The sequence below is a fragment of the Strongylocentrotus purpuratus genome, unplaced genomic scaffold (genome assembly GCF_000002235.5).
Source record: "Strongylocentrotus purpuratus isolate Spur 01 unplaced genomic scaffold, Spur_5.0 spur5_contig_813, whole genome shotgun sequence".
Taxonomy (NCBI): Eukaryota; Metazoa; Echinodermata; class Echinoidea; order Camarodonta; family Strongylocentrotidae; genus Strongylocentrotus; species Strongylocentrotus purpuratus.
In genome coordinates, this window is record NW_022145517.1 from 155,191 (window position 1) to 179,143 (window position 23,953).

General features: G+C 35.2%; 1 protein-coding gene across 7 annotated transcripts in view; it reads right to left on the minus strand.

Moving 5' to 3' along the window:
* Window positions 1-23,953, minus strand: part of LOC581904 (neurexin-3) — a 120,877-nt gene that overhangs the window by 23,107 nt on the left and 73,817 nt on the right. For all 7 annotated transcript variants that reach the window (XM_030978600.1, XM_030978592.1, XM_030978587.1 and 4 more), the window contains 4 exons: window positions 15,853-16,029; window positions 2,394-2,633; window positions 999-1,252; window positions 445-566 (listed from right to left, as the gene is read on the minus strand). In XM_030978600.1, coding sequence (XP_030834460.1) covers window positions 445-566; window positions 999-1,252; window positions 2,394-2,633; window positions 15,853-16,029 — 793 coding nt within the window. The remainder of the gene's footprint in view (window positions 1-444; window positions 567-998; window positions 1,253-2,393; window positions 2,634-15,852; window positions 16,030-23,953) is intronic.

Below are 23,953 nucleotides of genomic sequence, written 5' to 3' on the forward strand. Positions count from 1 at the left end.
GTATTTGATCCATAGTTTCATTACACCATTTTTGAATCAATCCATGTATGGAGGAAAACTTGAAATTACATCACAAAGTCAGGTTTGGAAGAATAGTTGTAATTTCTCACAAAAGAACATTCGATCAGGACTGCAATCGCATATTTTAACGGCCAAACCAATAAAGTACATGTGAGGGTGGTAAATTCAAGAACCCAGACGGGTGTGGCAGATCTAGATGAATATCTTTCAGTGCTTTTGAATAAGTCTCCAGCAACATATCAGCACATGTGATCTCACTTTCCAATAAGCTATTCTCAGTCTAGACAGCCCCTGCGCTTCAGATACATGTAAAGAACTTTCTTCAATTGCTAATAAAGCTACAGTCAGTGCGTTAGAGTGACGTGAGTGAAACATGCCAGCCAAAGAAATAGTAGAATGTGACTAGTTGCCATGGTAACCTACCTTCGTCACATGTCTTTCCCGTATAGCCAGTTATACGACAATCACAGATATACCTGTTCCAGCCTTCCGTGCATGTTCCTTCATGACTACAAGGGGTGCTGGGACACTGCCCTTCTTCGTCCCTACATTGTCAAAGAACAGATGAGGCTAGATCGCAATATGTTTCAACAAAATACACACATGAATAGATTAAGCTAGTACGATAATCATAACAAACACTTCTATCCTGTTCTTGGATGGCATCACAGCACATATCATCACGTTCCTTTGCATTTCCAAAGAACTTTGGAAATTGTTACACTGTGGATTTACCAATTATCAAACAATAAGGAAATAATATAACGGAAAATTATCAAAAATTCATCAGAAAATATCATACAAATTTAAATGATAATTAACAAACTAATAGCCCTACATATAGAGTTAATGCCCCACTTGCACTTAAAAGAAGATTTCATACCCATTCATTGTAATAATACACTATCAATAAATAGAACCACCTGCATAATTAGTCTAGGACATAGATCACTTCCAAGATGTACATTTAGACCTACCTGCAGTAGACTCCAATCTCATTACCAGTATGTTGTCTTAGAGCATAGCTAGGAAGATCAATGGAGGTCCCCTGTAGGACCAGGTTCTTGAGACACCCTACGTAGCCCCTCCTCAATGCCCCACTGTATAGGTCCATTGGTAAGAAGTTAGAATCATTCACAAAATCAATTCCTCCCAGCACCAGATGGTCCACCAGGTTGAGATGCTTACTTGTACCTCCAACGTTAAACTTGCCTGGGTCTTCATTGTCAATCTGTGAATGACAGGAATGAGATTCATACAAGTAGTCATAGCAGTGACAGAAAAATGTAGTAACAAAGTATTTTGAAATGCTGTAAGAAGTCGATGATATGAAGAACAAAATTTATTGTTGTTTCAAAATATAATCATGTTACAGATGTTTTCTTTACTACTATTTCGTAATTGGTAAGTCAGTATTTATTTACTTGACTTAGCATTAATTTCCTCCAATGTCATTGGCCACAAATGATAGTTTAATAAATATTTGCTCCACTTATTCCTAGTGCTCCATCATTTCACATGATTTGCATGTATCATCAGTAAGAACTTCCAAAAATAATGCCCCTTAATTTTTTTCTTGGTTTTATCTATTGCAAAATTGCCATCTTTAATAATGTCCATCCATGTCCACTGATATTGATGCCCTGTATGTAAGGTTCTTTCTGTAATATTCAACAGGACCAGGATATTCAGCATTAGAACATACAGACCATAGATTCATCAACTAATGGTATTTCTTTCTGATTAAGCAATTTAATACTGTAATTGTTATGATTCTTGAACATTTATGCTGTACGTTAAACACAAACAATACAATACAATACAATACAATACAATGAACATTTAGGGCGCCATTCCCATAAGGCTCAGAGCGCTAACATCAAATAATATTATTGGTCTTTACTACATGTAGTAATTAAAGGCTACAATTAGATATTCCATATAAAATATTAAATTCAATTGATTAAATTAAATAATTAAACATAGAGGAGAATTCATGTAAAGAGATGAGTTTTCAGAGCCTTCTTAAAAATATCGATAGAGGCAGATTGTCTGATGGACATGGGGAGATTATTCCACCCTTTGGATGCTGCTACCGTGAAAGTCCTATCCCCGGCTTGGACACGTGTAATTGGATAATTTAGACGGAGGTTATCATTTGAAGATCTGAGATTTCTGCTTGGTGTATATAAAGTTAAACAATTAGACAGGTAATTAGGAGCTAGGTGGTGCAATGATTTATAGACATATAAGAGTAACTTAAAAATGATTCGCTGTTGAATTGGAAGCCAGTGAAGGGAATTAATTAATGGTTGAGCTGAATGACTTCTACCGACCTCAAACACAAGACAATACATTCATCACTACTTTACCTGCAGTGTTCCTCTATTATGATGCCTATAGAGCAGGACTGAATGCCACAGCCCATCATTGAGAGGGAGAGAATCGGCCCTATAGCGAATAGATCCAGATCCCAGATCTAGGATCAGGTGCAGATAGCCGTCCATCAACTCCAGAGCAAAGAAGTCTGTGATGTGATCAGCACCTCGGTTGTACATGATCACGCCCGATGGCTCGTTGGTTCGGAAGCTCAGGGAAAGCGTCCCCTCCGTCTGTCGGGTGAAAGATACAGAATAGGATTACATAACAGCAAGGGCATGTGAACTTATCTTATGAAAGCAAACTGTTTACAACAAGGAAGGATAGAGAACCAAAACATGAAATTCAAAAAAATGTAAGAAGGAAATCCCAAGGTATGTCATATCATGTTGTGTCCCATATAAAATTATTTATACTCTTTGTACCATCATCAGATATACTAAAATCTTTGAAGTAGTTTGGGACTTTGTAGTGTATGGGACAAATCTCCTTGGATTTGCCTAAGTATTGATCAAGTGATCACATTTAAATGATTTCTTCTTCAAAATTATGCAAATCTACATAACTTGGGAGTGGTTTAGATCCAGGAATCATATTTCAACTTGCAGCCTCATCATGCTTAAGGAGAGTACATGTAAGAAGAACTCTGCTCCTGTTTGGTTGGCAATGGATAAGGGACAAAAGAAGAGTTACACAATCTTACAAAGCAAGAATGAGGGAAAAAGCCTCAGAAAAAGAATTGATGATATATATCAAAAATATTCCTAAATTTGCAACATGCTATTATCATGCTAATTAAAATTAATTTGTATAAGTTTATAAAAAGATATTTGATGGAAAATGTAAATTCATTCAAATCAGTGTAGTACATAGTCATGCTCTTACAATATCTACAAAAATGCAGACAAGTGAGGTGAAAATCTTTTGATATGAATAAAAAGTTACTTGTAAAAGAAATCTGAAATGTGAGAGAAATGGCAGAAAATGTGAATCTTGAGTCACTCATGAAATAACATGGCAGTTATCAGTATTAAGTGGTAACATGCATTGCAAAGAAATGGCATCCATAATAAAATACTTTTCCGAAGAGCTTTACTTAGGACATAGTTGTCTACTGCATGGATTCACTTGATGATACAACATACAAATATGTTGCTTACAATGATACAGTTCTTAAAATGAACTTTACACGCACGATAATCAAATGAAGTAACACTTATTAGTTAATTATAACAAATCTCAAACTTGCCAGAGCTTGACTCAGGTAATGGTTCTTAGAAAATGTAACATGATATTACAACAATAATGATAAACTTAAATGAAAAACAATGAAATATTTCCTGGGAAATAGAATTTATGGTGAATAATTACACTTTTCATTTAGTAGTAATCTGATATTTGTTGAATGAAACATACTCCAGGATGATCATTTGAAAAAAGGAATTAGATTATTTACCATCATGATTATTATATGGTTATAACGACAGACAGATATATTTGGTATGCCCTAGAGTAATACTTGCGCATTATTTGAAGCCTGGGATTATCATCATATTTTGCTGGGACACCCTATTTAACCAAAGAATAGACTAATATTCTACTCATACATCACTGACTAAGAAATCAGGAAAAAAATACCTTGAGGTGAACCTGTAAGCTAGAAAGAGCTATTACATGGTGCAGACAATTGCATATGATTTTATGCCTAAAGATTACCAATCTTCCTGAGACTCAGGCATAAGTGACCAAAGATGAAGACCTCGATGTAAACCTCTAAAGCTAGAAAGAGCTATTACTTGGTGCACGCAATTGCATATAATTTTTGCCTGAGGTTGTCCTATTTTGCTGAGGCACCCTGTACATCAGCAGGCTGGCGTGATGTTCTACTCATACATCATCGACTAAGAAAATCGGGAAGAAAATACCTTGAGGTGAACCTCTGAAGCTAGAAAGAGCTATTACTTGGTGCAGACACTGTGACACGTTTGCGATATTGCCCTTCCTTGCTTACAGGTGGCTTTTTATACAAGACTGGGCAAAATAAGATACAATCTGACCTGCTCCTTTGTCTGTTGTCAGCTAGAAAGGCGTTAACTCACATTTATTAAAAAATGAAGTTAATACTCTTCTGGCTCTCAGGAAATGATCTAATTCTCCTCATTCTTACAATTCTGTTAGCTATTGTATGAATATTCCACACAAAACAATTAGCCGACTTAGCATTATAACCTAACCACAATGTACTTGCAGAGTTTGCACATACGGGTAATTTCGACCCCCTCTCAACAACAAAAATAATAATAATAATACTGAAATCAAATCAGATAAGGACCTAGGTTCATCACAGGTAGCGACAAATCAGCGAAAAATCATAAGAAAAGCCACTTCTATCCAGAAACATTTTGAACGACTGTCATAGATGGTAGATAACTAGATACAATCATCTATATACCAAAGACACATTTCAAGTCTCTGCTAGAAGGTTTGTAAACATTAAAGGAGTGGGGGCTGGCCTACTCTTACCCTATTACCCGTATATCAGACCTGAGGTGCATCTTGCCACCTTACCACCATCATTCCAATAGCAAGAACATAGTGTCTCTCAGACTTGCACTAATTGGAGAGGAGGTTCTAAACTTCACCCTCTATTACTCCCTAAACACATCTTCATTTCCGGCAGAAAGACAGGACGAATTTGACACAAACCATAACATAATGAACTTAACTTATCGTGACCTTTCTAACTAAGTTGCACTACCTGGACCTTGATGGCACCCAGGTGACAAAGCTGTCATGTTTCGTATGCTGCTGAAATTTTGAAGAGAGGCCAGGTTTGAGGGGAAGACTGGTAAAAAAAGAGTGTTGCCACTTTTCAAAGACCCATTTTAGCCTGATTCAAACTCCTTTTCGGAACAGTGAATAATACATTATTGAACCTCCCTGAAAAGGAACTAGATGACAGTCAAGTAGTTGGTCTTTCTCAAAATACCCTTAACCTAATTGTGTATATATAGAAATGCTCCTATAAAACAGAAAACTTAAATTGCATTTCTCTCAATTAATTGAATAAATATTCATCCACTGTAAATGTATGCATACATTTTCCTCTTAATAATTAGGCATCAAGTAAATATTAAACGTTTGAAACATAATTACAGAGGCATTAAACATAATGCGAACCTATTTGATATCATATAGTGATAATAAAACCATAAGAATAAATACTTTGTTTATTTTAGAGATATCCCTAAATTTCAAAAGTGTTAAATAATATTAGATCCCTGAACCATCTATGGTAGATATAAACCTACAACCTGCCAATTCCTTATTCTGTTTAGTACATTTTTATTTTTGCATCCACCATCCTGCTATCATCTATCTTTCTCAAGTAGATATCCCGTACCAGTTTTGATCATACCTCATTTCATTCGACCCCTCATCTATCTCGAACATAAAACCCCAAACGGTTTCGTATTCTGACCACTATGTCTGCTTTCCCTTTTTGTGAGTCAGCTATGCCATACTTACCGAAGTCTCCCATTGGGATCAATGTTGGGGTAAATCCACTGAATGTTTAATGACATGGGCAATTTTTATGGTCAGCCCCTCATAAAAGATAAATCACCCTTTTTATGCATCACTGGATTACCAGATTCTGTTTCATTGTGGTAATGCAAAACAAATTTAAAAATAGCACAGATTTAGAAGAAACAAAGTATTGGTTTACAAGAATATCTTACTCATAAACATCCCTTGAAATCTGTGTTACTAGATTAGTTTTTTTTAAATTCACCTTTCTCATGAATTTGAAAACATTTTATTTCTCATAGCCAAAGGCAGCTATTAGATTGCCTATGTTTAAAAATTCATGTTATGTGAATTAAGAAATAATAAAAGTTACAAAATAGTATTTTCTACTACAAACCAAATCACAAAATCCAATATCTTATACCTTAATTGCATCCTTCATGTCCAACATCTTGAAACTGTGAGGGTTAATGAAATTCCAAACTAAATGCTATTTCTGTAAAGGAGTGGAATTTGTTCACTTTTACGATGTAATTTACAACGAGAGAGAGAGAAAAAAGATGAAGTCATCTGTTGTATGTACACAGTAGCAACACAATGCCAGAAACAGGGTACCGGTATCAAACTCTAAATAATTTACACACTGTCGCCTTGAGCCAGATTAAGACCTAGTTTAATACAGGACATATTTGAGATTCTAGAAAGCACCGACAGAGGAAATAAATCAAAGCAGAGCTGAATACTAATAAGATAATGGTTGTATGATTAATGACCATGCAGCTAAGAGTGAAAGTAGGGCATGAATAGATTATTCTGATGTGAACAGATCAATGTCTATATATTCACATAATTACATTCATCTGTAACAGGATTCCAGTGCAGGGAGTGGTCAGGGATAGCTCATGTGATTTAAAACATTTCCACTTTAAAAGATATACCCATTTTGACGTCAGACACCCCACGCAAAAGTATGCACACTGCGACGCATAATGGCCTACAGTGTACTAATGTGACGGATAAATGAGAATATCATTGAAGTTAACCCCATTCTTTTAGAAATATTTTCATATTTCTTGTCTTAATTAGTTCAGACAAAACTGGTGATTAGATGACATTTTTAGCTTTATGAATAGTTTACCCCTTAGTTTGTTTTTCAATGAAGGATATAAATAAAATATACCAGGCCCTGTTTTTGAGGCACCAGGTAAAATTATGGATTCTCTTCGGTGACAAGGACGGTTACTATTTTCTTTGAGGATGCGCCATTCTGAATACAGTGCTATGTTGGTCACCTCAGAGAGTATTTAATTTCTATAGGAGCCTCTCAGTGCATGGTTTATTTATTTATTGTAACCAAGAAAAATTGTTGACCCCTACATGCAATATTTGCAATATATCTTGTTACTAATATAATCATTATTAATGAATTTTTTACAGTAATAATTATTGTTATCCCTGAGTCATATCCAATTTGATGAATGCAATTCATTAGACTAAGTATTTCTACCATATCAATGCAAATCAATATTATTATGCCTTTAACATCATAAAAACTATAAATGACATATACAGCAGGAAATATCTATTCATAATATTGATCAGAATTTAACCTGGTAGAAGTTCCATTAATCAAAATTATTTTAGAAAACTGACTCCATTGTGCTGATTCTAAGGTCATAGTCAAAAGGAATTTATTGCTTTACGCTCAGTTCATTCATTCATCTCATCAATTAAATCAAACAAATTTCAGACCTCTTTCAAACAAATTCATAATTTTTCAACCGTAAATAAATATATTTCAACCTTTTCAGCTGCGAGATGGATTTCAGAAGTCTTGATTTAAGGCATTGAGCCATACATCAGGTATATCAACACAGGGAGACTCTCTCAATTATTCACTGACATTGGAGAACTGCAAAAGCATGTGTGACTTGTAAATTATGCATCAGCCACATCAATTATTCAAAAATTAGTTTAAGAGGCCGAAGATCCGCTCCTCATTTTCTCTAGCTCACCGTGCCTCAAATATCTAATGGGTATTTTTTCTTTGGTTCTAGGGCAATGGCATTGTAATTCAGATAGAGATTGGAGTGATATGCTGATTGAAAGAGAAAAGACACAGCACAGACACATTTTTGTCTCGGTTGTCCCTCATAGCAAATAATGGACCTCTAGGTTGCCATAATTAATATATATTTTGTTAGCACACAATAATGATACACTGTAACATACTTTAACAAATCTACATTCTCTTCTGAAATATGACAAAAGAATAGACATATGTTTTTTAATTAAAAAGTGGTTACCACTATATTGGGGAAATTCTTTTAATGAACATAACATGTTTAAAATGTTATGTAATATGACATTAAAAAACATTATTATCACTTGAATCAATTATCAAAACAAAAGCTTTATATTCAATGTGTTAGATAAGGAGGTTAATACTAGACTAGATACCGGACTGAACTTTGAATCAATAAGATGGATGCATCACAAATCTGCACAATGATACCTACCAGAAGTTAAAGCTCATTGTTATGAGTAAACAAAATATGACACGGATCATACAAGCCAAAAGGCAACCACAGTATATTTCCTGGGATTTTTTCCCTTTCGATTTGGAATGGCACATGACATTAACAATGGTGAAAGTGTAAGGCCCTAAAATAGACAGAAATCTTTGATGAGAAGTCATGTTTCCAGTCATATTTCATCAATCAAGCCGTTTGTCCGGGACATGCGATATGTCTGCATTTGTTGGTATGCAGAGAGATGTGGCCTCTGATTGCGATAGTGCAGTGAACTGCTCCTGCATGTTATGCATGGATTTGATTTGTAGAGGTATTTAGTGGAGTAGCACTGTGGAGGGGTTAAAGGATACAGTCTCGCTGGCTACGGACCAACACGGGTTAAGGATGAGGTTGGTATCAGAGGTGTATCCAGGATATTCTGGCTTCAAGGGGGGGGGGGAGGGTTACAACTAGGGAGCACATTTTCCTTTTGTACTTGATGTGTACTATAGGCTATGCCAACTTTGGTTCTCCAAGGTGAACATGAAGCATGATTAGTCACATTTGAACTTGGAATGTAAGGGCCTGAATTCACAAAGCAAGGTTTGAGCTCAGACCAAGGTTTGAGCTCAAACCTCCTTTTGTTTCGCCAAACCTCCTTTTGTTCTTTTACAAACCAGGTTTGTAAAAAACGCGTAAAACGCGTCATATGACGTACGAAAACCAAGGTTTGTCGACAAACCTCCTTTGTGAATTTGGGCCATTGTGTCTTACTGTGAAAGTGGGAGATTGTGTTATTTTAATTGTTCATAAAAAATTAACTGAAGTCATTTGATTACACTAGACAAGAAATGAGGAATTGTAGTTATTCAAAATGTTATTAATTTAAAATTGGCACCATGCAAGATAGTCGAATGCTAAGCGAATTAGCATTCAACTCAATAATAATAATACTGAACAAAATAAGAAGACAAAAAAATATAAAATAATTGTAGACATATATTCATTCACCGATTGATTCATAACATAACATAGAGAGAAAAAAAAAAAATAATGAATTGATATTCAAGCATTCTTATTGGAGATATAAAGAAAAATTCAAATTCAAATAGAGTTCAAATATTCTATTAATTCAAAATGCTTCCAGAAAATTGGCAAATTCATAATAAAATTGTAATAAAAATCAATAATCAATGTAAAAAGTATTTTTCTCACATGCTTTTTGAAAAATTTCAAATTACTACATGCAAAATAAAGTAATTAATACCTATTCCTAAAACAGCAAATTTAATTATTCAGTAATGTATTTCTTATTCATCATTTATGAAAACATTAAATTAATTACCAGTGAAATGTGAAAAATCAAAATGAAGTTATTTAATTCCATGCAGAGAAAAATTGGTGCATAATCTCAAAACAAAATGTAAAATGCCTAAAGTAGCTTCAAAAACTTTAAATGTGAGAAAATATCCAGAAAAATACAGTTTTCAGTTGATGCATGCCTATGAGAATGAGATTCAATTATCAACAGCAAAAACAAAATCCTCAAAGTGTTAATTTGTTTTGCTCTAAAGTGAGCAATAGTTATTTTCTTTAGCATCCTTACTGCTTTCATAGTGAATGATCAATAGTCTCAACGAATGGGTTAAAAAAGTAATTATTTGTTTTCAAAATTTGATGTGTTAATTGTTAAAATTCCAGGCAAAGTAGCAAAAAGAAGATCAACTCGTCTGGTTTACCTGGCCCTGACCTGGGGCGATATCACTTTCACTTTTCAGCTGATAAAATAAAATAAAAACAGGACAAAGGGATATTCTACTTGCAATCTAATTAACACAAGTAATATTTTTGGCAATAGAATTGATACAAGCAGTATACACTATTACTTACAATTCATTGTTCAATACATTTCACTGTTATCTGCACCTCTCATAAAAAGATGTGTTTTCTTCAAAAAATTTCCATCATTTTCGCATTCACTTTCTTACCATAATAAATATTCTTTGCACATTCAATCTCTTTTGTAGACTTCAAAGGATCTCCCCAAAATAACAAAAAATAGCATACAATCTACTTAACGCCAAATCTATCTATTTCCTGGCGGGAGAAACTTACCTGTTACTTAATAAATGCCATCATTGTATAGAATGATTTCCATTATGGCTCCACAGTAAATAAATACAAACAGATGTTTCATGCCTGCCTTTTCCCTCAAGTGGTTTGCATCAACTTTCCACCCCATGATATTATGTTCAAACTATTTCTCATGACTCAAAGGAGGTTAACTCTCATGCTACTTGAACAAATAAATGTATAAGGTTTAAAAAAAAAGGTTCTCAAAATCTAACACTCCTTTATTCTGTATAAAACAATTCATTGAATATTGTAATTGTATTCATTGTATGCAGAATAGTGATAACACCAAGCCATTATTTCAATATGCCTACTCCTACAGCTAGATGATAAACTACATCTTTTGCAATTCTTGATGCCAAGAGAATGGAGTAGCAGTTGGTGTTTGCAATTACAATTTGATGAAAGATGGATGGGTAAATTTCTTCTGGGAGCAGACGAGGTGTGAATAAGATCATCCAATCACTGGCTCTAGATCAAAGACTGTTATCGAGGGCAAGCGTTCCAAGATACTATCACTCTACCTATTTGAAGAGGTATATTTCTATGTGTTTGAAAATAATGAAGAAGAATTATAATTGTTGATGCTTTGCCCAATTCTAAAGATGTGTTGCAAATACTAACTAGAGTGTCAATTTGAAGACTTTTCATAGCATTTTTATGTCACAGAAGTGCATACTACAAGTTTTACGTGATCCTTTTCATGTTTCAAAGTTTAGAAACGATTTTATATACCAAACTAAGTGAATAATACTACCTTATTCACGATGAAATTTTACTACTACAGACAGAAAAAAAATGAAAAAATGTAGAAATAGGACTGGTTGGTCCCAACTCAGCATAATTTCTGGAGCAGAAAGTGCATTGTTTCAAATAGGAGGTGCATGCCTTCTTCTCACCTTCATCTGGCAGAAGATATAGCATCACTATGTGCAAGAGTTCTTAAAACGCAATATAAGACAATCCTGCAATTTTCATGCCAAAAAAACTTACCCTTTTGCACTTTCTACACTTTCTGCGTTTTCTAAACTGTAACACAATCAAACAAGTATCCATCCTGTTATTTATGGTTGCCACAGCATTTGTTATCCCCTTTCACTAAGAGGACACCTCATGACAATAGTTTGAATACTATCATCATACAGACTATTTGATGACTGAGCTTTCAAAAAAAATGAGCTATGGTCATATATTACTAAACCTAACAAAGGGTGATCTATACTTCTATACATCATAAATGTATTGTTATGTAGATAGAATGCACAACTGAGCATTCATCACGACTCATATGACAATGCTACCATTACTCAAAGTCTATTGGATTAATATCCCTAAAATATACCACTGTTAGAAAATATTATTTTGAGTAAATGTATCTATGCATGCAGCATAACAATGCTCTTTTCTTACTAAAAAAGACTAGCCATACTCAAATTCTATTGAGTAGATGAGTCAATAAAACCAACAACAACAAATTTCGAACAAGAAACACACACTTTGTTCTTCGGTTAATCAATATCTTTCCCAAAATGCAACCCTCCAGAAAGGATCCACAGTGTACAGGATCAAAATAAAATTACACAAATGACTGTAAGAATTCTTTGAAAAAACAGATCAACTAAAAAAAGATTAAAAATATAAACAAACCTCAAGATGTAAACACAAGTATTGTTACAACTGTAGAAGGTCTTACCAATATTCATCATCACTGTTATAAAATTCAATTCTTAATTACCAAAACAAGCAAAAAAATATAGAGCCTCAAAGAAATCAAGATTCCTGTAGCATCTTAAGTTGTATGAAATACACAGAGAGCAGGCAAGCCATGCAAACATACAAGATACATTGTACATACAACATGAGAAAAACAGAGACATATATATATATATATATATATATATAAAAACAACAACAAGTACCAAGATCATGACACATGAAATATCACATGAATTATTATTCATAAGGATTCTTTCTCTCATTTACTTTCATTTTTAATATATTTAGAATTTCACAATGCCCATGCTTATCCCACTCACATCACAGAACAGAATAAATAATTATTTCCCACCTTACTATTGTAATGGTTACTGACTTGACACAAAGGATTTCTAATTCAACTTAATCTAAATTTATACTTGTCTAAAGTAGTAACTTTTTCAAATCATCCCATGCAAACCTAGGCACTGAACATACTGTAAAGCACATACTTTGTGTTAACAGATGATGAAAGATAAAGAAGATCACGGGTGAAGCTTGACTGACACATATATATCTCAATATATCCACTTCATTCATTCATTTGTCTACTTTCATTATTGTACATCTTATTCATCCTGGCTTTTTCCTCAACACGAATCTTGCACGGAAGCTGCTAAAGTAAACATCTATATAACACGTCTCATAATGTGAGCCGACACCAAGTGACTGTCACTCATGCACCCTTCTTCTCAAGTAAGTCATCGCCAAAGATGTTATTCTTCAGAGGAGTCATCCTGTTGCGCATGCAGCCCACGCCCTCCTAATAAAGCAAAGTAGCCTAACTGGAGGCCTTTCGACCATGCCGTCTCCATGGCAACACAGGCGAGAGATGCTGCCGCCGATTGACGGAAATCAAGCAAATGGACCTCGTAATACCCGCCGAATTTGCGCTTCTTGAAAAGCCCTCCCGACACGCTTCTGTCTGTCGGCTTCGCAGAATGCTTGATAAACCCAATCTGTCAGGTGAATGATACTGTCTCACTTATTCTTGTTCAAGACCTTAACTTTGGTCATCAAAAGTTTCATGAGAAGTGCTTTTTTATCCTGCTGCATGATAATCTAATCCCTCTGATTACATTTTCTGAGGTTACTCTGTAGGATTTTTTAGGTTCTACCTGAGCTATCTTTGCTATGCTGAGAAAATTTCTACTTCATTTAAACTTTAAAGTCATGATCCAATATCTCCACTGTGGTGAATTTTATCAATCTTTTTCTGATTTATCAATAATTAACAATTTAATTGGATCCCTGTTACAAAACTTTCTCAATTCAAAAATCTGAACCTTCATACCTTTATTCTTTTCTTTATTTCCACACTAAGTCTATCATCTCTTCTTATATCTGAAGAATCAATTGTATATTTCTTCATTTCTTATTCTCCATTTAACTATCTCTCTTTCTCTTATATTTCTATTCTTTCTCCTTTCTCTCTTCCCTTTCTCTCCCTAACATGCACTCGCCCCCTTCCATCTTCGGTGGCAATTCCATTCATAAATCTGCTGAAAGCCTGACTTATCATGACTGCAACAGGATCGTAATAGATCGGTCCTTGCCGCACATAAACACTGGGTAACAAGATAGTTGTCTCATCCAGAGTCCAAATGCTAGGCATAACTCACCTCATCCTCATTGGCTTCATCAGTCCCACAAATAAACATTCGTGTTTGCATGCTTAGAAATGAGGTTTCCACTTTGATGCATTCCATGACTATATTTGCCATATCAGCATTCCCAGGAGTTGCACTTGTTCTTGCAAACTTTTTAATGTTAAAGATATCAAATTATCTCCTCATTGATGTCATAAAATGGTTGTTTCATGCCCCCCTAATTATATTCTAGTAACACCCATCTAGATATTCTTTCAGAACCATTAAACTGAATGAGTATGGACCCAGCTCTATCAATAAACTACACAGAATTTATTCATCTATGATCCCATAAAAATCAATCTAATTCAAACCTGTGTGTCTCCTTCTAATAGTACCCCCTTTATCCCTTCTGCACCATTCATCATCTGATGAAAGATACCCGAGGTCATAAGTTTAAACATGAACTACACCCAAGCAGAGTGACTGGGTATGCTTGTCTCTACACAAGTAATTCAGATGGCTGTTTAACAATCCCTCATCTACTGGTTGGCCCACTGTTTGATGCAACAATAACAGATTGCAGGATCGGTTAACCAAATTACAGGGAAGGAAATCCTGCCAGTACTAACATAGGAGTCACATGTTTAAAGTTCATTGGCATGAACCTGGAGGCTAGAAAGAGCGATAACAATCCACCCTCAAGAGGCACAAGTTGTGAAGAAAGCAAACAAGAATTTCTCTCTCTCTCTCTCTCTCTCTCTCTCTCTCTCTCTCTCTCATGATTTTTCTACCTAGATTTTGGAAAGTTGAACCTTAATTGTACCGTTTTTAAAATCTCTCTCTCTCTCTCTCCCCTCTTCTCTGTAATACTTGCTTTTTTCAATCTTAATTTAAAACAACCTTAACATTTATTGATGTCAACCAAACCAATTTACAAGTTTCACTCTTTTCAACCTTTCAACGTTTAACATGATTACATAACAAAACAACAGATAGAACAATCCAATAATCATGCATGTCAGGCCTAATGATTACATGCTAAAACACAGGACGAATTAAAACATAGAAATCCAAGTCAATTTACTTCAATATTTTTTGCATGAAAACATACATGTATTACATGGAATACAGACCGTGGTAATTACATAAACAGACATTGTGAAGTCACCAGTTCCAGTCGGAAGGGAACATTTTAATTGAAACCACGGCAACCTATCTTAGAGCTAATTTTAAAAAAGAACTTGATGAAAACATTGAGCTAAAATTCACTATTTTAATTTGTAGCTTTAGATGTATCCAAACATCCCTTGACTTGGTAAACCTGTCTTAATAAATCAAAACCATGTTTGGCAAGTATATGTCACTATATGGTAAGCATTTACTAATATTAATGACATGACAAAGAAAATAGGAAATATCTTGTTTGTATATGATTTGCCATCTTTCATTAAAAATATATTTATATTCAGATTAGATTTTCCAATGTGTAAAGTGTAAGCTACTATTTCAATATTCCTGCAATGTATTACTGATGTTATAATAACTAAAGCAAAACTAAAAAATGCATCTAGAGATATGCAATTTCTACTTCAGCACACACAACAAAAATTGCAATTGTAGAGTAACATATCCCCCTTTCCTTGGGAGGTACTCATGGTAGTGACTTAAAACATGCTATGTCTATAGATGATGTGTGTTGAGAGCAAGAAGGGCATTAATTCAGTATATTTTCAGACTGACTAAACACCCTTTCGGCACTCAACTTATGACCCATGCAGATATTTGCTGGCTAAATCTTTCTCCTCCTCATCCAAAGCTATGTCACAAGCATGCACAGTTTTGGACAAAATTCACACACAAGCTCTTTTATCTTCACCCATAATAGAGAAAGAAGAAACTCTGCTGAACAAAAGAAGAAAACTCTAGCTTACCTTTGCCATCCATTTTGGAAGAAGAAGGAAGGATTCTTCACTGAGGAAAGTGATAGGATCGATAGCATCGACATCTTCTGTTGTGAAGGTGATATCACCAAAGACCTGAGTGAAGTCATCGCCGCTGATAGCCAACTCAAGAAGCTCAAGCATAAAGTCTTCTCCATTGTAAACAACCTAGAAGATCAAAGACAAAAATGATAATGATAATGATGATTAGAATACAAAAGCTCCAGTATTAAGTCTTCTCCATTATATACAACATGTGAAATCAAAGACAAAGAAATTAAGGTCAAAATGTACATTATGATTTATAATGACTCAATTCTGGACATATTCTGTTTTCATATATTTTTAATCAAAATGAAGGGATGGGATGAATAAATAGTAGCCAAGTTTTTCTTTCTTTCTTCTCAACACTAGTGAATATTATTCTTTATATAAACGTTATTTCCAGAAGCTGGTATTATCATTTCCACATGAAACATTCTGAAAAACATCAGCAAACACACTTTTCTCCTTTTTAAATTTGATTTATACTTTTCCTCTGAATATCAACCATCTTTTATTTAATACAATAATCAAGATATTCTGACAACTGATGATGGAACATTAAAATGTTTTTCACAAAATTCATGAGCATAACATAATGGACATACTACCTCGTAAAATCAGAACTGAATTTCACATGCATTTAGATATTATCCCAGTGTAATTGACACTTAAATAAAGATTTAGGCACTTTCTGGTCTCCTTGCAGTAGTATTATCATGAATTTATTCAATATTCTTTTTATTTCTACCTTTATCTATTTTTATCAGCTGTATAGAATCGCCTCAAGCTATATAGAATTCTATTCATCCACAAAAAACACACAGAATATAAAGGTATTTTCAACAAGGTACTGAAAATAGCTTTGGCATGGACCACTTGAAATAAATCTGGGTCATTACTGAGTTATCTTGCCTTAAACCTCTTCATCACATATTCATCCCATATCTCATCCCATGCCCCATGTTCTATGCAAACAAACGGTCTGAATATTGCCTCTGGACAGTCAATGGCTGCGATCGACACTGTTTGGATTTCCAGTGTCTTGACAGGACAGCAAATGATGTGAACGCTGGCCAAAATACTCACACTCACCAACCTTCAGGGGTACCCAAGGGATGTTAACCCACTGCTTCTCATTCACTCACTTTCATATCACATACATTTGCCATATCCCAAGTTATGTTTAACCACTCCAAATTTGTATTCAAGAGGCACCAATCCTTCTTGATTCCTGTTATGAACTGTTGAATTTCTCCAGAAATGTTCTTTAAACAGCTTGCTCATTGCAGTTGATAATATTCCTATTCAAAGGTCTTTCCTTTATGTTTATATTGTCTGTTCAGGGCCAGGAGGGTGCTAACTCTGTGTTAAAGTATAGGAGACTGTATAGGAGACTGGACACCTGGACAAGTAATATACAAGTAATCTGTTCACACATGATATGACTGCCTAAAAAACACAGCAAAATAATATCTTTTAACAAAATAATTTGTAAAAGAATGGCAAGTGCAGGTGAAAAAAAGCAGTTCTACATGTACATGCGCAGCTCTGTATTACAAGATATAGAATTTTGAAGCGCATTTACTATTCTATCATTTTCTATTTGTAGCTGGAGTGGATTTTTATATGCTTTTTATATGATCATCAAGTATGAATGAGGCTTCAGGTAGAATCCCCCTCTAGGATGAACATGATAACAAACTTACAAAACCAATGGTAAAATAAGAATTTCAATTTTAGCTGTCACCCTATATTACCATACAATATACAGATGAAGACTCAAGAGGAGACTATATAACTTCTGCAAAACTTGATGGAAAATAATTCTAGATTTGTACTATTAATCTTTCTTTGGAAGCTCTCTTTGGCTTTTAATCCCATGCATATTGCATGGCTCCCAATATTCAGAATATCACAAGGAAATGAAAGAAGTTATATGCTACCAAAATTTGTATCAATGTGTGATTGATATTTCACCATGGATTTGGATATCACCATAGGTGTTCCCATTAGAGGTCTTACAATCGATATCTGCCTAAATTGAACCAACTCCTTGATAAGATCATTCCAATCATTAAAAGGCTACTATATATGTATATTACTTTAACAGTGGTCTCCTCATTTTTCAACTAGCAATCCCAGTACAGTTGGATTAGTGATATGGGATACTTGCACAGGATCACTATTGTTATATTGACTGATCTGATGTGGATGTTATCCCATTGCTATCTTCGACTATATACAGCAGCTACAACCCTAGAGAATAGTACTGTCATGAATTCCTGATACAACACAACTCAATCTAGTTAACTTTTATCCACATAGCATCTTACCCAAAAATAATCAGTTTCTCCTAAAGGTATAGGATGTTTCAATCGTGATGATATTATGATATCGAATTGTGTGAACTTCATTTTCCTTGGGTATGATGCTCAATTGCCCAACTTTGCCAAAGGTTCTAAATAAGATCATATTCTTTATTATTCATCATTCCAGATTTATTAAACCACATTTTGACTTAGGCCTTGATCTCAAAAGGTTCCTCACAAACAGCTTTCAATCACTATGTCATATACTTGAAGTCATCTGGGGATAGAAATACTCTGGTTTCTGCCACACTGTATCACTTTGTCAGCTCTTCTTCTGTTACTTGCCCTAAGACCTCAAGAAGTAGTACCTGGACTGATCTACCCCTACGAACCCCTACGGACCCTACACCTCAGAAGCCAAAATGGAAAGAAAGTGGCAACCTGCACTCAAGCTCCTGTCACTCAGTCACATGACTCTTCAATCCAGAGCTCATATCACATGACCCAATCACCACACCAACCATCATCAATGAAGTCTAAAGCTTCCAAAACCCTCTTCTACTGTCGGCATAGTACAGTGTAACTACAGCTAGGGGCCAATGGTACAAGCTTAGTACCAAGAACAAGCTAATATTGCACATGTAATCCATCCCACGTCCCATGTCTCAAATCCCCCCGAAACGCGCTTTTATTGATCTCCCGTATTCCATTTCTAATGAAAACATGTAGTCTACCACAGTTGGACATCGAGGTGCACCCACATTCCCCAAAATACGCCCTGAAAAATAAAGGTGGCAGTATTGATTACGAATGCTCAATTGCTTTTTTTCTTCGAGAGTGAATATTATTTCCGTGGTGAACGCCCTTGGGTGATAGCCGCGGCTACGCATAAAACGTTTGGCTTCTTGCTGGCTGAGCTTGGCACACTGGACTATCTACAATGTTTTTACAGGCGAGAAGTGTCGTCAAGTCTTCTACAGACAACTTGGCGACACATGATACTGCTTGCTCAGTGTGAACACACCTCTAAAGACTGGCTTTCACGTTAACACTCCCCCCTTGATTAACTTACTGAGACTCAAATTTGATACCGTGGATTTCATTCCCTCTGAAGCACAGAACAACGATCACAGCCAAGGTGGCTACTAGTCTCAAATCTACTGAAGATATGAAGATATTCATATTCCTTCTTCCTAAGAAATCACATAAATGTTCAAATCATATTACTGATTTAAACACTCACTCATTTTTTTAGATCATTTGATAATGCTACTGCAATCATCATGACTATGCAAACACAAATTTCTTCTCCAAAAGGTTCCTTCATAATATATAAGTTGGCATTGCCTTTAGTCATCTTCTGTAACACCCATCCCCACCTTCATGATATTTTGATCTTTAAAATGAGACAGCTTGGTCCTCCTACGACCATCATTACAAAACTAAGAAAGCATCAAATTCGTAACTCTATCTTCATATTTATAGAAGACACTTATGAGTTTAAAAATTTCAGTCTTTGCCCTTGAGTAACTAAAAACATGAGAACGTCATTAGACAGACAATGGGAAAGTTAGCGCCAGATGAGCCAAGCTGTCAACATCATTCCTTGTGCATGCTTGTGTGTCTGTGAGTACGGACTGATCAGATGCGTTCCCACTGCTTACATTTACTAGGTCTACACACCTCTCTGTGTGGTGCGCAGCATGTAAGCCACCATCTGGAACAGAATTGGCTTAAACCGATACAAAGGTGTAGAAAACCAATCTAAATATAGCAATGAGAAAAACCCCGCAAATCTTGGCAATAGGAACAGGGTTTTGAATGCATCTGAGACTAAGAGAGGAGGAAAACATGCATATCCCGGAGCTATAGATGTTATTTACCACCTCATCGTGTTCAAATACTAAAGGGATAGAGGCACACAGTTATAAAATATTCTCTATTTTGAGCCAAGCTGCAAGATTTGTGGGAGTAAAGTCACCATATCATTTCACTAAAAGAAGTTATTTATGCAGCTTTGGGAAAAACAAACAGCTAGGATATCAAGTGGTTACAACATTTGAATCCACAAAAAAAAAAATTGAAGCTCGAAGGCACAGCTAAGGCAACCCATAAACACTTGATAAGCAATATTTATACATTTAGTATCAAATTGGAAATTATCTGTGAGGAGCACCAGGGTATCAAATGACATACTGCTTAACTCTTTCTATTGTTGAATATGTTGGTATGTTTAACTAAGCATATCTGTATTAAAAATAGTAAGGGCATTACATATTTATTCCATCTATGATTCCAACGTGTACATAAAAGCAGATTAATTTCACAGCCTTTTGGGACTCCCAGAGCTGGATTTAGACAACATCAAGGGTGAAGTATATTCTCTACTAGGTATCAATCATTTGTATCCGAGCTTATTTTCCCATAAAGATGTACTCGGTCATTATACCATCAAGCAACCTATCAATTTACAACAATTGAACTGATGTCATTTATTAAACAATCCACTTACAAACCAACACCATGAACTTATCATTCCCCAACTTTAAGATTAAACAGGTAGGAAGTATAAATGGTAGCAGAACATTACTACAAGTACTTTTGATTGCAAGAAATCGTCGGCCTTATGCCAAAAGGGCCTTAACTGCTTTTGGCCATTTCGAGATAATCGCGTTTAAAGGTTTTGGCCTCTCTAATAATCAAAAGTTTGTGGTTGTTTTTTTTTTTTTTGAAGCCAATTTCGATAAATATGTTAAGTTATTAAGTTTTACATGAAATGTGTTAAATGTGTTATAAAATATTCAGAATTGTACATGCTATGTGCAAAAAACATGTTAGGGCCTTTTTGGCATAAGGCTTGAATGCAGCGTATTTATGCCAGAAGGGCCGTAACCTACTCGGCATTGTGCCAAAAAGGGGCGTAACCTACGCGTCGTTATGCCAAAAGGGCGCGCATAGTTAGCGCCCTTCTGGCATAAGGAAATTTTCTTGTTTCGCAACACCTTTGGTTTGCCAGAAAGGCCCTCCTACGGCTATTGGATCACAAAAACTGATAAAACTGGTTAATTAAAATGTTTGAAAAAGTATTTTTGATATCTGAATATTTTTATTAATATAATGCAGCTTTCGGTAAAGTTATTTTTTAGAGATCGTACATTTAGAACACCTTTTTCGTTGTTTATTTTTCATCACAGTCCCATACGTTGACATCTGCGTATTTCAACGAGTCGGTCGCATTTCATGCATCCATACCTAATTTAAATCTCACTCAGATTTCATGATCTAAATTCATGACATATACTTTCAGTGATTATTTTAAGTACATTGTGTCTATTCTAGACTAATCATGTTTTTAATGGTGTTTCTACTGATATTTCTTGAATTAAATGGAAATTACGAAATAACCTGTCATTGATTTGCCGTGAAGGTTAAGGCCCTTTTGAAATTCATAATTATCTTCATAAATAAATCGAATTTCAACAAGTGAAGCACATCATTTTAAAGAGAATGATGAAATCTACAAGGTGATGTTAATAACTCAATAACCCCCAAAATCGGGTTAAGGCCCTTTTTGGCATAAGGCCGACGAAATATACTATTAAGTGAAGTGGTTGAACTTTCCTACTTCAGCTATTTTGAAAATAAACGAGAGTAACTTCTTCATCACCCATCCTCCTCTCGGAATGTCTATTGCTGGTCAACTCTCTTTCTCTCTCTTTCTCTCACTCTCTCTATTTACTAATGCCCCGGAGCACGAATGGATAAAAGAAGCATGGACAGACCCAATTGCAACACAGCTCTACAGAACTCGGATCAGTTTTGGCATCGGAGACAAAAAATGCAAATGCCATATTGACTTTTTGGGCTATGAATCTCATGCAATGGGAGAGTCCACGGCCTAGAATTTCAGCACCTGTGTTTAAACGCCCGACTTGTTTGAAATGCTCCTCTGTGGCGTGCCATTCAAATCACGTCTCGCAAACTCTTTTCCTTTTTCTCTTAATATCCTGGACAGACGAAAGCGTCAAGAAAAAGTAAATACTGTTCAGAGGAATGAAATTCAACACCTTTTGAAAGTATCCACATGTCATGAGAAAAACAGGCGATGTTTTGTAATATTAGAACATTGCTTTTAAGCAGAACGTGGGAATGTTTGAAGAAAGCAACCAGAGTTTAATGTCCTTTACCATGGTGCAGACACCATTAGCCAAAAGCAATCATTAAAAATATTCCAAACTTTTGATACACTACAAACAAACATTATTAAGTCAGATATACTGAATTTATTTAATCAGGTTAAAATTCTCTTCAACTCACAACCTGGATCTACCTCTTTAAGTTTGGATCTTTGTTCAGTAAGTGAAGAACGCCAAATAGCTCAATCTATTTTTGCTCCTACTTGGAGCGATAAACATCAGAAGATTTTTGAGCACTTAAGGCTACATCAAGTACAACACAGAAAGAGATAGTCATCAGAATTCCAGAGAATAAGACATAAGGAAGAGTTAAAACAAAGAGAGAGAGAGAGAGGCAAGAAGCATTTGGAGTTACGGGTCGTCTTATCGCTGATGAGGGATGAGAAGCAGGAGCTCGTTGAGGAACTTGAAAGATGATAATTGGGCAGTCAATTTAATGGGCCATTTCCACATAAACATTCCTCAAATACGATTTGTTTAAATGCTGGACCTAGTCAGAAACTATGACACTTTTCAGAGCAGGCAGATGCCTGTGTTTCCCATTGACTTTATATTGTGTTCCTTTCGGACAAACAAGAACATAAACCGTTTTTAAATAAATATCATTGACCTTAGAGCTTCTCACTGACTTAGATACTTGTCTTTGTAAACCCACAGAATAGTATGCTAGCTATGACTCTGTAATTCTGTAAAATGATAATGAATAATGACAATTAAGTTAAATGAATTCGCTATTGTTGAAATTCCTTTACACATTTTTAGTACCTCCTCAAAATATAGTTTTCTGTCATTATTTTCTATTTATTGGCTTTTTGCTGAACATAATAATATCAATTATTCGCTCAATGACAGCACTAACTTTCTTTCTTGAGAATAACAGTATTAATGAGTGATGTAGTAAAGAATAAGCACATGAGCAGTGATTTACACTTGTAACCTGAGAAATAAATACTATCATTACTCAGCATATTAAACATCTTCACCACATCCAAAAGCCACTGCTTTTAAAGCACTTGCCTCACAGAAAGATAGCGCATGTATGATTGTATCATTATTCACACACGGCTAGATATCCCTTCCGTTGGAGGCATTCTATATTAATCATGTTTTGGATCGAGGCAAGTAAGAACGTAATAATGAGTCGTTGATACGTCCTACATGATCCTATCCTATGCTTCCAATGCGATAAATATGTCCTAAAATAGGAAGCTTGAACCGGCCATGAAGTGGAAAAACATAACGATCATGACACACTGCGCTATGTTCTGGTTAGTGCTATTAAAGGGATGCTATAGTCTAAGGAAATAGTACGTCACTAATATGACAACACCAGCAGGGATTGATGTATATTTCCTTTACAAGATAATATTACAAAACTAGATGGAATTTTGACTGCGCGCAGTCGAAAATGATGCCTCCGCAATAGAGCAATTTAAACAAGTTTGGAGTTTAAATCTCCAGTGGTTCTTGAGATATCATGATAACAATCTCAATGTATGGAATTTCATAAGTTGACCTCTGTGACCCTTGACCTTTGACCTA